Source organism: Phalacrocorax carbo, chromosome 8, assembly GCF_963921805.1.
Source record: "Phalacrocorax carbo chromosome 8, bPhaCar2.1, whole genome shotgun sequence".
NCBI lineage: Eukaryota > Metazoa > Chordata > Aves > Suliformes > Phalacrocoracidae > Phalacrocorax > Phalacrocorax carbo.
The window spans coordinates 16624928-16638840 of NC_087520.1; the positions used below are offsets into that span (position 1 = coordinate 16624928).

At 35.8% G+C, this 13913-nt stretch overlaps 1 protein-coding gene across 1 annotated transcript in view; it reads right to left on the reverse strand.

Annotated features, from left to right (window-relative positions):
- The window catches only part of DOCK2 (dedicator of cytokinesis 2), a 210806-nt gene that overhangs the window by 40387 nt on the left and 156506 nt on the right, over window positions 1–13913 (reverse strand). Inside the window, exons 31-33 of the mRNA XM_064458922.1 lie at window positions 8083–8183; window positions 7930–7988; window positions 4480–4628 (exon numbers count right to left, since the gene is read on the reverse strand). Of these exons, the coding sequence (XP_064314992.1) occupies window positions 4480–4628; window positions 7930–7988; window positions 8083–8183 (309 nt within the window). The remainder of the gene's footprint in view (window positions 1–4479; window positions 4629–7929; window positions 7989–8082; window positions 8184–13913) is intronic.

The following is a 13913-nucleotide window of genomic DNA, read 5'->3' on the forward strand; positions in this document are numbered from 1 at the left end:
CATTTCATTTGTGTATGCCCTCTGAAAACTGGTGTGTTACGTGAATCTCAAAGCCTTAGTGCATCTGTAGTCATTCTTCTCATCCAACTAATTTCATCATGTTTGATATCACTATGTGAGAAAACAACTTGATATAGATTTGTAAAGAATCTGCACAGTTAGAGGATTACAAGCTTTTAATGCCAACACATTTTTAAACTTTTCTAATGTGGCTGTCAATGTCCTTTTTATGTTGAGTCACAACACGTCTTGATCCCCTCACCCCAAGGTTTCTACTAAAATCTTTGAGTATCATATGAATAAATTACTCAGGTCTGGCAAAATTTATATTAATTCTTATTTTTAATATTTCATGTAAGTACTGAATGTTTCACACTTACATACAGCGTGATGAGGTAGCAGAAAGGAAAGACTGCTTATGTTTCTCCTATTGCCCTGTGAGTCAGCTAGAGACATGCTAAATGTGAGAGAATGCTCGTGCTCTGAGAGTAAGCACACGTGCTAGTGAGAGAAGCATGCAGGAGAGCGCAGATAAAAAGACACCTGAGAAAAGCAGGAAGCAAGTCTACACGAGACTTTTCCAGGTGCTAAAGAAAAATTTGTGTCCTAGTAACATCTAGCTTCAAACAAAAGAAACCTTGGCATAGTATTTTCAAGAAGAGGTGGGAAAGATCTACCACAAGGTTCTAGACAAGCCATTAATGCATCAAGAGGCACAGAGAAAGCATTGCATTAGAAAACTAGGAGATCTACACTGAAATAAAGCTCTGTCGCTTTACATAGATATAATTATTAAAAGCACTGTAAAAATGACAGATAATTCACCACTGTACTAACACAGCAAATTCTCATGTGTTTCTTTCACACAAAATTGCACACAACTTTCAGTGTACAGGTAATTCTGTTTTCTCCCTGGAGTATTTCTGTGTAATTGAGAGCTTTGGCAGACTGGGATCCAGATCATCCTGTCAGAGAACTGGAATCATTTCACCCTAGAAAGAACTACTATAGTATTTTATATGCAGTATTATCAGGTAATGGCAATGCAAGATACTTTTCCTTACTTAAATACATCCTCATCAAAAAGTTCAGCCCTGAGATGAAGAAGCCAAGCCCACGGCTACATATAACAAAACAGTTCTTGCCCTTTGGAACACCAAGCAGGTCATGCATTTCTCCAGACTTGTTTTGGAAGGGGCAATTCCTTCAGCTGGAGAGAACATGACATTCTAACTGAAAACACATTACTGCATGTACTTCCTTCAAGCAGTTCATGATTAAAACTCTCCACCCAGAGAAATTACTCAGCATTTTTCAAGAACAAAGGCCAAGCATTCCCCATCTTTCTCCAGAATATTTGCAATGTTCAAGCCGCAAATATCAAAGATCAAAATTATTCCAGCATAAGCCAATCAAATGATATTGCCCTTAAAATCAACATGTGCTTCTTAAAGCAACAGATTTATAAGCTGCATAATATGTAAAAATATCTATTTAAACATCCTTAGATGTATCCATGACAGCAACCTAAACAAACAAACAAGAAACCCACATTCTATTCAAATTTAGAGTTTTAAGATAACTGACAGATGTTACATGCTCGCTACCCATTCACTGTAGAATTTCTCAGGTTTCACCTTCTCACAGCAACTAGTACAATTCCATACTGAGACAGAAGAACTAGCAGGATTACTCAACCAGTGTCCACCAAAGACAGCAGGAAGCCATGCATCCCACCCCAGGTCCACTGGGTCATCTCCATGCTGCAAACTGCTCTTTCGACAAAAGACTGAACTGAGTGGTTACTTCTTTCAAGGAGCTTTGAAACACTGTATTGAGTGGCCTAACTTCTACTGGTTCGAGTGGCCTAACTTCTACGCTCATCACACAAAAAAAACAGGTGCAGAAAATTAGGCAACACAGATACAGTCCTCTTTTCTCTAGAAGAGTCAGGGAGGAAGCAGCAATTTCAAGCACTTCATATTTCTCAGACCAAGTCCAAACAACAAAACTACAGCTGTACAGCCATAAATGTGTGAAACCAAAGTTGCTCATATGATTATAATGCAGCACCAGACAGGCATGCTTCAAACAGAAATATTTAAACACTTCTCAGGGGGTTGGTGGGATACACAAGAACTTGGATATAAGCTGTGTACACACCCTACAGCATCATAGACAGGCAACCTCTCCGGCTCAGCACCAGGTACAGTATACTTTAAAATGACTGAGTAGACTCATGAAAATATGAATAGCACTTTTTAAAATGGACATAGAATGGTTAAAATATTCTGCTGTCTGGATGAAGGGGAAAATTGAGGAAATATGTTGCTATATATTATCAGTGAGATGCCTACATATAAAAGGTCATTGCTGAATGTGAATTTGCAAATGTGTGTAGTATGCACATGAGACATTAACAGCAGTATAGGACTAACTCTGGCCGAACTAAGCAGCATGTATTCATCCAGTATTTCAAAAGAAGTTGGCATTACATGTTTCATCTCTGTGGCATACCGAATCGGCGCTACGCTGCTCGTAAAAATACTTAATTACTTCAGATCTCAGAGACTTAATTTAAGAGACACTTTCCATAATGTTCTCAGAGAAAACTCTAACTTGCTTAGAAACAGCAATCTCATTTTCTGATTTGAGTAGAAGGAAAGGACTACTACATTAGTACTATTTCTTAAATATTTCTTAATAGGAGTGTCAAATAAGAGGGAACCTTATTTTTTTTTGCTAAAGGCCACAAAGAATTTTGGTTTGTTACAAGTACCAATACTCTGTGATCCACAACAATTCTTTCTCCTGTTACTTGCCGGTTTTGCTGCTCTAATGTAAGCTCTTTCCCTGTAATAAGAACGCAAATTAAAGATTGCCAGTGGAACAGTACATACTATACCAATACTACAGAATAAAGAGCTATCACTGCAATATAGAGAAACAGGGAAAAAAAAATCCTCTGGCTAGTCCAGGCTGAAAAAAAAAAGAAGTTTAAAGGGCTCAGAATTAATTTATATCTGTAAGCAATAGGTCTATTAATGTATATACGTGTATGTATTAGTAACATGAGTAACGTAGGTACATGGCATTTTCAGGACAACGCAATATTAAGCAAAACCATCCAATCCAGTCATTTTCTAGAGCTGAAATGTGTGGACTTACTGCAGTAAGACAGAAAACTGTGAATACAGTGCAAGTCAAGCACCAGTTAAAAATCATCTACCTCTTCAATCCTTCCTCGTACTTATTCAGCAGGTAGAGAATTGATTACTTCTCTAAGAGGCAATAATTTCACAGATGCTGGACCTGAATAAAAAGAAACCTCTTCCTAAGCATCTTCCCACAGGTTCTCAACAAGCTGCAGAAAAGCCAGTTGCTTAAACAAAACAAAAAAAAAAAAAGACACAAATACAAAAGAAAGTTTTTCTGTGTCTGTGCCAAAATTAAGCCCTGGAGAGGGCCCTTCTCCTCTAACATAAACAGAGTGTGCCTAATTGTCATTGGCACCAATTTGGCTTTAAAACTACCTCCTTATCTATCTAATAGTTCCAAGGAATCTCCACATCTCTAAACACACTTCAATACCAAACCGCAAAACATCTCCATTTTGTATACACAGATCTGTCTGAAGCGCCAAGCCATACAAACTTGTTTTCTGCTAATGGGATGATCCTTCTGAAATCCTTACACATAATAAAATTTCAAGAACGGAGAGTAAGAAATATGGCTATTTACAGCAATTTTAAATCACATGAACCAGACGAGCTTGCTGAGAACACCTACATTCACTCATTTAGTAACCTTTTACAGCTCTTAGCTCAGAAAGATACGAGACTCCAACAGGTTCACTAAAAATAAACATCTATCCTCTAACTCTATCAATATCTATGTAAGACCAAGAACAGGCCAGAAATGTAGAAAACGTTTTAGCAATTCTTCACAGTTCTTCACAGTGTCTATTTCTCTCACAATAAATATTTAGAAAAGTTAGGATTTCCTGAGAAATCTGACAATATATAATTAAATACTCACTGCTACTTCTGTCAGATATTCTGTATTAAAAATTGGAAGGTTTGGCTTATCCATACATATGTCACAAGGAAGGGGTATAATGAAAAATTTAGATTATAAAGGACCCCTAGAGCTCTGTTAATTCTACCTCCTACTTAACCGAGGGCTGACTTCAATGTCATGTCTTGTTGCTCAGAACCTTTTTCAGTAAAATTTTGAAAATTTTTATGAAGGCCTTGCAATCTCTCTGGGCCCCTATTTCAGCACATTATTGATATCATTGCAACAAAAGTTTTACTTAAGTCCTACTAAACCACTCTGGAAAACCTGTGCTCACTTGCACAAGAGCTATTCCTTTTGTTCTTAATATTTTGTATTTTACTTCCTGTAAGCAGAAAAGCCCATACAATAAATATTTCCCATTACATTTTAATGATTTTTACACAGAGGATTTTTAATCACCTTCTTGAATTCTCCTGTCCTTTGGTATTCACACAGCATCATGTCAAAGAAAATTGGGATAGTGGCTTTTCGTAGTTCAACTTCTGGAATAAGAGTCATTTCCAAGATGGGTCCGACCATCCCCGGAATAAAGCAAATCTTGTTTTGGCCTGAAAAAGAAATGCAAATTGGGTATTTGAGAGGAGAGAAAAAAAAATGTTTTTAGGAAAACATTTAGAACATGCAAGCATTTAATGCAGTGTTTTAAACCATCTATGTTGATAATGCCTTACAACTTCATCACCCATCCCTATTACTTCTCAAAAGCTAAAAGCATGTTAATGGATATTGTCTCATTCTAAGATACCAGAATTCAGTGCTAGAAATAAGCTTCTATGCCAGCTGAGTTGACACTTTCAGTGACCATTTTAGTTTTTCAGACTTTGACATCTCCTTTTAAATACTCAGAATAGAAAGTAATAAAAAAACCCTAAGAATTCCCCGAATTCTATCACTAGGAGAGCACCACACAATAATGCCACATGGAGCAACCCTTCCATCTTATGAAGCAGAAAAACAATATTTGCTTTCATTTCTGAATAACACCAAACATTGCAACCAATAAATCAAACCAACCAATGCATCAAACACTGTGAGCAATAATAGAAACACTATCTACACAACTGAACTCCTAAAACCACACAAAATTATCTTGTAGCACAACTGTTACATCAGCTGGCAATGAACATCCAAATCTGCAAAGAACTCAACCAGGTCCAAGATGTTCTCCAATGCTGCTTGTTACTTGGGGAGGAAAAACATTTGATGTGTGTGGCAGACCACCAGCAAAACCCAATGACTGCAGTAAGAATGTCAATACTGCCTAAAGCTTGTAAGGACATAAAAATATTCTCATAAACAAATATAATTAGACTTGTTCCATAACTAAAAAGTATTCTGATTCTGATTTTCCTCTCAAATTGGTGCCATACTCGTGTAACTCTAAGCATAACTGAACTATGACTTCAACAGTTTTATGTGACATTATTTTTTCTTCCGGTCACATTGATTAAAATAGTTATTAATCCTAGTTAAATCAGTAAAATAAAATTAGTACTAAAATTAGTAAATCAGTAAAATAAAAACAGTAAAATAATAGTAAATCAGTAAAATAAAATCTGTACTAAAAATATTAAAAGAAAAAATTTAAGAAAAGAAAGGTTGAAAGGGTATATATCACCAGAAGGAGTATGTGCAAGGTGATGAAAACGTTTAAAACCAGGCAAGCACGGATATGCTGGTACACCTGGGAAATTAGAAAGTCTAATATAGATCAGAAATATCACAGGTCCTAACAGAACAACTTTGCAAAAATGTTCCAAGATAAATATTCTACATAAGTTCAGTTAATAAGAAACAATCCCTTTCGGTGCATTTTTAAAATCATAGTTGGCTTCCTTGTGTAATAATATAGGATGATATTACAGCCTCTCCATAGCTTATTTTACCTTGCAACATTGCCGTGTCAGAGCTTCAAACACACTGCAAAACTTACTTGACCAACTCAGGGGAGAGAGGAAAGGTAACTAGTGGAATGTGAACACACTAAAAGGAGAAACATGGATTTACTTTTGCCTCTACAGCAGGCATTGACACCCCACCAAGGGAAGAAAATTACCCCATTTGGGGATGTTTCTTCACAATAAATATCGTATATCAGGGAGGCAGGGATGTGTACTGCACTAGACTGTATTTATGAATAAAACATAAATGGAAGAGGAAAGCATACAATGCACTATCCACATTAATACTGGTTGTTGATTTCTGTATGGAATAAGCTGTATACTTATTCCACACTCAAAGCTGAAGAGCTGTCCTTCAGTGATAACACTGACACTATCCCACTGGACATTCCATTCTGTTATAAATGCCTGAATAATTTTTTACTCTTCAACCTAATAGGGCCTACAAAAGACTTTTTCCTCAATATATCTTGACAATGCCTTGCTGGAATTTTTGCCTAAGTAACAAAACATTAATTGGAAGATGGATCTCTCCTTCCCCACCTCAGAGAAGCTAAGGCTCCAGTTCATCTTCAAAATCAGTCAACAAAAGCATCTTCAATATCCTACAAAATAGCTTAACTACTGTGTTAGTCCCTATTTGGTGCAAATCAAACTGGAGACTTTATCAGCCCTCAGAAAAAAAAAATACCTTCTATCAACAGAGAGTTTCCTGCAAAATTTTTTTAAAATTTACCTAAAAATTTAAATAGAAAATTCCTCAATCAGCTCACATACAGAATGAACAGAACATAAAAACCTGGTTCATCTGTACACAGTTACTTTGCCTAGCAGGTCAATGAGGCCAAAAATCGTGGTGTTATGAAGTTTTTAACATTCTTCATATTCTACTTATGACTACTTGGTATTTAGTTCCGAATAAATTCTGCCTCCCATTCACTCCCAGCCAATCACTTCAAATCTTGCCTTGTATTAATGAAGGTGACCCTTTTTATTGAAGTATATTGAAATTTTGGATAGTGTGGGTACATTTTGGCTAAAATTTTCATGTCATGCAAAAAATATTGATACTAATGGAAAAAAAATACTATTTTATTGCAGATACTGAGAAGATTCTGCATAATTCTTAAAATATATCTATGTATCTTCTGATACCTAAGGATTACACAAGTTTTCCTGGATGAAATTACTGCATTTTAGCTGAGTCAGAAGAAAGAGGACTTCAGAAAAAGGTGAAAAAAGCTGAGCACTCCACCAAACTGGCAAATAGGAACAAAAGACCAGAACTGGATTGAGGTCAACAGATCTCAGACAGAATGGCTGTAAAGCCTTTTTCTCTGTCTTCTCTCTATTAATAAGCTGATGAAAACTAGTCTTTTCATGATTAATTGTCTGAAATTTGACATTCAGCTTATATTTTGAAGTATAATCATAAGTATCATCATAATTGTCATTGTATCTTTCATAAAACCTCCATAATACATATTTTCATAGAACAATACACTGTTGTTCCCTTTACTATGAAAACTAAAAGAAGCAGTAACAGAAAATGGCTGTACAACAAATGTAAAAACATTTTGGAATTTTAAACCAAACAGACTCCAAATCTGAGCCTACTAATTTTTGGAACTGTAGATTCAGACTGAGCAGTAACCTTCTTGGGGAGAATTTATCTAGTTATCAATTTCAGCAAAATAAGTTTTCTGAAGTCTTCTGATTTCAGCCATCTTTCAAATCTGAGAGAAGGTTGTGAGTTCTCTTAGAAATAAAAAACAGGCAGTAGTCAAACAGCATCTCATGTCAGTTCCAAGCTTAAACACAGGACTGAAAAAATATTTTAAGTTTAAATAGCAAAATATTTACAAAAGCTTTTCAGGTCAGATATTTTTCAGTGAATCAAGCAGTATGCTGTGGATTCTGTTGCAGTTAAGTTCATTTGCCTACTCACCAAGTTTGTACCACATGTCACGGATAGCAAAGCCAATTAAACGTCTCATATCTCCGTACCTAGAAAAAAAAGATATATTGAAGTTATTTTTATCATTATCATAATTTTACTACAAAATTAAAGACATAAGCTAAAGTACACATTTTTGCTTACTTGTTCTGGATTTTGTTGTATTTTGCATGGGAAAAGTTTTCTAGCTGTAGTGAATCTTGGGTAATAAAAGCCACAGCCAAATGAAAATAGTTGTTCCACAGCTGTAAAATAAATATAAGGAAATTTTAATAGTTTTGAGAAGAACAGGAATAACATTAAACTATGCATAATGCTGAATAATTTATGAAACCAAATGATGCAAGCAATACGAGATTTTTATATTATGCAAAGATGTACATCATTGGTATTATGCAATTAGCAGAAAAGCAAGAAAGATGAATTTTAATAACTACTACTGCACATTTGCTCTTAATAACAAAGCAGCTGAATTGCTAAAAATTTATTCATGTGAGATTCATTAGCTAACGACATTAAACCATGAACCATAGCAGGACTAGTGAAACACATTACATGCCAGTGAATCTTAACAACTTGGAGCTAAACGCATCCGATGTAATTACACTGTATTTGAGAACTACTTCAAAAGGCATCTACTCTTTTCTCTTTGGATTCTAATTCAACAATTTGCATGAAATTCCAATATATTTTGTGAAGAGCTGTCTACATGAAACAAGGACAAAATACATCCCTAAATAGTGACTTATAGTACCGAGTCATGTACTTGAACTAGAAGAAAAACCCCTTATATTTCCAGCGCACAACCCTTCGTTTCTGAAAGCAAATTACTTGTTCTCCAGACAGTCAAAATGAAGTACTTCTCTCGCATGCTAGAGATGATAAGAGAAAAAAGAAACTTCACTAGGAAACATGAATTCAAGAAAGTAAATGCTATTTTGAGAAGTTTCTAAGCAATCAGCAATGGCTTTAGATACTTGTAAAAATGTAGTGCATCTAAAACTATGTGTGGTAGGTATCAGTGAGACAGTAGAAAGGCAATGCTAAATGTATTCAGTGGTAATTTAAAGGATGGAAACAAAACATATAACACTGTTACAGAGCTTTTAATTTTGTATGGTGAACACAACCCTAGGTTGGGAAGCCACACTAAATAGCCTAGAAATATAATGTTTCATCAAAACTTAAGTGACCTCTGTCCTTTATAACCTAGAAACTCTCTTGTGGACAAATAACCAGGAAAAATAGATACCAACACACAAAACCACACAGGAAAATACAGACATTTCCTATAATAAATAAAATTCGCAGACATCCTCCATAATGTGAAGAAGTTCCTGCATTTAATTTATTCCTCCCTTCGAGGCCCAACTAAAGCTCTCCTTAACAGACCTGCTTGTTTAAAAGCCCTTAGAGGGTCTGCTTCTGTCTTTAAGTGTTTACAGTCCAGAGAGCAGTTAGCCCTGGTTCAGATATACAGACTCAAGTAGCATTTCACCAGATACAGTTATTAATCTGTTACATATCACACCATTCAAAGATGCTCTGAATTCACCCAAATTAATCACAGCCTTATTAAAAACTCCATTTGAATATAACAACTAGTAAGGTAGCAGCTTTTTTTCCTCTTAATACAAACATCCAAATTATGTTCAAATCTATTTTTTATAGTATACTAATAGTACAAACTAATTCAGAGCCTTCTTCTGAGGATAAGTGTTATTTACGACCTGAAAGGTCTATTTTCACCCCTTATCAAAGATTTTAAAAGATTAATTTGACCAATCTAGAGTTTTTAGTCCCTTGAGAAGCTGTATTTATTGATGTGTAGGGAATATACTTTGCACATGTCAATTACTCCAGTAAAATGGAAAATTTCTCAAGGCGTTCTAGATTATGGGAGAAAAATGAAGTCTTATTACTACAGTTAATGGTCTATTTATTCACTTAATAGTGCCAAGTTCAACGCCACCTTTGTCAGAGACACACCCTAAAGGCTCAATACCCTTAGTGATAAAATACATTTGCTTTCATCCTCAGAGTACCATTATGATGGCTGAAAAAATGCAATCCTTTGCATTTCAATAGCATATTCAAGTTAAGGACTTGCAAGCTTTTAAGTATCAAAACTAACTTTAAAACCCTGTGAGGCAAAGTAGGCTTTCAAAAGTAAAAAACGGCAAGAGCCAACAGAAACAGATTTTTAAAATGCAAAAAAAAAAAAATGCTTATGAGACCTGGTTTGTTTTCTCTTAAGCCCACAATAATATTCCAAGATGTTTTGCATTTGAACATTGTCATGGCTTAGCCTCAGTCAGCAACTAAGCACCACGCAGCTACTCGCTCACTCCCCTAACTCCACCAGGATTGGGGACAGAATCAGAAGAGTCAACGCAAGAAAACTCGTGGGTTGAGATAAGAACAGTTTAATTATTAAAATAAAATATTAATAGTAATAATGGTAATGGTAATAATGATGATGATGATAATATTAAGAAAAGGAAAATAACAAGAGAGAGAAATGAAGGCCAGGGGAAGAGGAAAAACACCCCTAAGTGATGCAGCTGCTCACCAGTCACCAACTGATGCTGCCAGGTCCCGAGCCTTGATCACTGCTTCCCCCAGGTAACATACTGGACATGACATTACATGATATGGAATATCCCTTTGGCCAGTCTGAATCTGCTCTCTCAGCTGTGCCCCCTCCCCTCCTGGCTTCTTGTGCACCCGGCAGAGCACGGGAAGCTGGAGAAGTCCTTGACTAGTTCAAGCACTACCTAGCAACAACCAAAACATCGGTGTGTTATCAACATTATTTTCATACTATGTCCACAGCACAGCACTATGCCAGCTAGAGTGAAGAAAATTAATTCTATCCCAGCTAAAACCAAGACAACATCCAGTTATCTAGCATGTGGCAGCGCTGAAGTGAAGTAGCACAGTGGCAGGAGAGGACCAGAGCTCTCCTGCTCTGATGTGTGATACTCATGCTTTGCTGCTTGTTGACATGAACTCCAGTGCTGAGTTGTCAGCTAGGGACAGAGTGGTGGGAGACAAAGCTAGAGGTGAGAAGTGACCCTTCTCTGTAATTAGTTATCAATTATTCATTGCAAACTCCTACTGAGATGCAGCGCCTGACAGTAACAGCACAGGCTGGCTGGCTGAGTTAACCAGACATGCTGCAGGGGCTTCAGTTTTGTCAATACCCTGCTACATAAGGGCTAAGGGAACTTAAAAGAAGAGGATCTCTCATTCCTTCCCCCCCTCCCCCAAAAACACGAGGTGCCTTCCCCCTAGGAAATGTGACAGCTGCCATATTGGAAAATGTGGAGGGAATTTAGTAAGAAATTTCTAGCCGTCTCAAAAGAGGAGGAGATCTGGATGATTTTTCAGGATAACTACCAAAAGTAAACACTGCTGCCTCCTCCTCCATACGCACCTCTGAAACCAATGTCTCGTCGGCACTAATGCCTACCTTTTAGCCATTGTTTTCTCTACAGAAATCTTTGCTCAACTCTTTTTGATAATGTAGGAGAAACATCAAGTTTTTTGAAGACTTTTGAATTTCTGGCGAAGTATTGCAGATAGTAAATGTACTCTAGCATTTTATAAAACAGACAAGATGACAGGTTTGTTTATTTTGTTTTCCTGAAGTATTATGATGAAAGCAAGCCCAGCCCCTTAAGACCAGCAGACATCACACATTTCACATAGATACTGGGTTCATTACTTTGATTTTGTAGAGAAATAGCACTTATAAATTTTCTGCATGTATGCACAATTGCAAACTACATGTAGTACAGCAGCTATTGAGCCAAGTTAGCTAGAAATAACCTTTTTGAACTTTTGAATAACATCTCTAAGAAATTATCCATTGATTTCCAGGATATATGACATTCTCAATACATGATGATTTTACCTCAGTAATGTTCTCTTTCACATACTGGAATTCTTCATCACTGAAAACTAAATATTTTTTTTAAAATCTATTTTTTACTGTTTTTTGAGTACAAACAATTTTAAACAAATGAATAGCAACTTGTGTTTTAAATAAATTGCTTAATTGGATCAACCACAGATACTGAAATTCAGTCACAAAGATAGCACACACAGCTGCATCATGCAGTCTTAAATTTCCACACCAACATTCATGAAAACTATTCTGCCATGTCTTTTAGAATATCACACTAGAAAAATACAATTTGCTAAACACAGGCATAAGTGGAATGTGAAGGCTAAGATTCAGAATAGCTCACCAACAGATAAACATTAAAAAATAAGCAAAGTAAGCATTGCATTCTGTTTAAGCGGAGTCTTAACAAATATAATTTTCAGTTATAACTCATTCATAAATTCTGGAAATTACAAGCACATATTTTGGGCTTATTCCTATGGTATGCAGCCTGGTTCATGACAGGTGTAGTGTTTTCTCTGAGGTGGAAGAGCGAGTATTAAGGATCTCAAAGTAAAGAATTATGAAAATTCTTTGGGACCACTGCCAAAATTTCTTTGCATTGGATATGTACTTCAAAAGACAGCACAAAGAAAACTTTCAGGTTAATGAAAAGAAGTTTACAGAAGCTTTGAAGAAACACAGCACATCATATAAATGATCAAAAGTTTGTTTTATTCATTTTTAGTCTTCAAAGATTTTCATGTCATAATTCCATTCTCTCCTTGTTTCTGTCGTATGCCTCTTGCTTAATGCTGCAACTTCAGAAAAAAATACTTGAAAATAGTTTCTACAACATTCTTATGTTGGAAACATCCCAAACCTCTGAAATAAGGCACTCCCAAATCCAATAAAATTAGTTTCATGTAAGCAAAATTTTCCAGAATTTATATCCTATGTATTTCTTTCCATTCTGAGCAATGAGTCCAAAGTCCAAAGAAATTTGCAGATGAACATCAAACAATCAGGCCACTCTAGGAAGACCCAGCTATATGTTGGTTGAAGGATCAAAGATGAACTTTAAACTCTGAAGTTCGGTAATTTTCAAATGCACAATATGATATCTAATATATAAAAATATAACTTTTCTAATATTGCCAGTATAGTTAATACAGGTTGCATTACCTATTAACCTCTGCATCGGCCATCTCCTAGGGTTTTCTACAATGTCTGTCACTACCACACATATATTTTTGCACAATATAGTGTGTATTTTCCCCTGTATATCTGTAATGCATTGAAGCTTTTGACTTTGGGGCTTCTAACCAAAGATTTAAAAATAAAAAATAAGTTGCGCAATTCTGTTTGTGATGCTAAAATACACTTCATTAGTGCTGAGTTATTAATGGTGTCTAGCGCATGCAAGAAAGATAGGAAAAACATGAAAAATAAGCATTTTCTTTTAAAACAGACTAGCATTATAATGGAATGTGAACTAACCCTTTTATAATATAATTCTGTGGCAGGAATATAGATGATTAATATGACACTATAATTGCTGTAACAGTACAGATTTAGAAATATAATCCTTTCTAATGCCCTGTAAAAATACTGCTAACAGAGGGGAAGGGTAGGAAGGAACAGGAATCAAAAGCACTCTCTTTTCCAGAATAGAAACTCTATGATAGCTACACCTGACCGTAACAAAATGGTTTCTATTTGTTTGCTCTTCCCTGTCCCTAATATGTCAGAAGCTGCCATCTCCAACCAGAAACATTATACAAGGAATGTTCTGTTCTTCTAGACAAAGGTAACACCTAGCTAATGACCTCAGCTACTAACAGAAACAAAAAAATGTCATACGAGGCCTAAATAGGTTCTCTAAAGGTAAATACACACACTGGAAAGTTTAACTGAAATTTTTAAGTGAACCATTAAACACTGCTATCATCATTTTTCTGTTGAGGGAAGACTGGCTTATGTTACATTCAAACTAAATAAAATTAAGAGGGAAAAAAACCATGACTTGCAAGCTGAAAAATGAACTTCTGCTCGCACAAAAAAAACCCCAAAAAACTGTAAA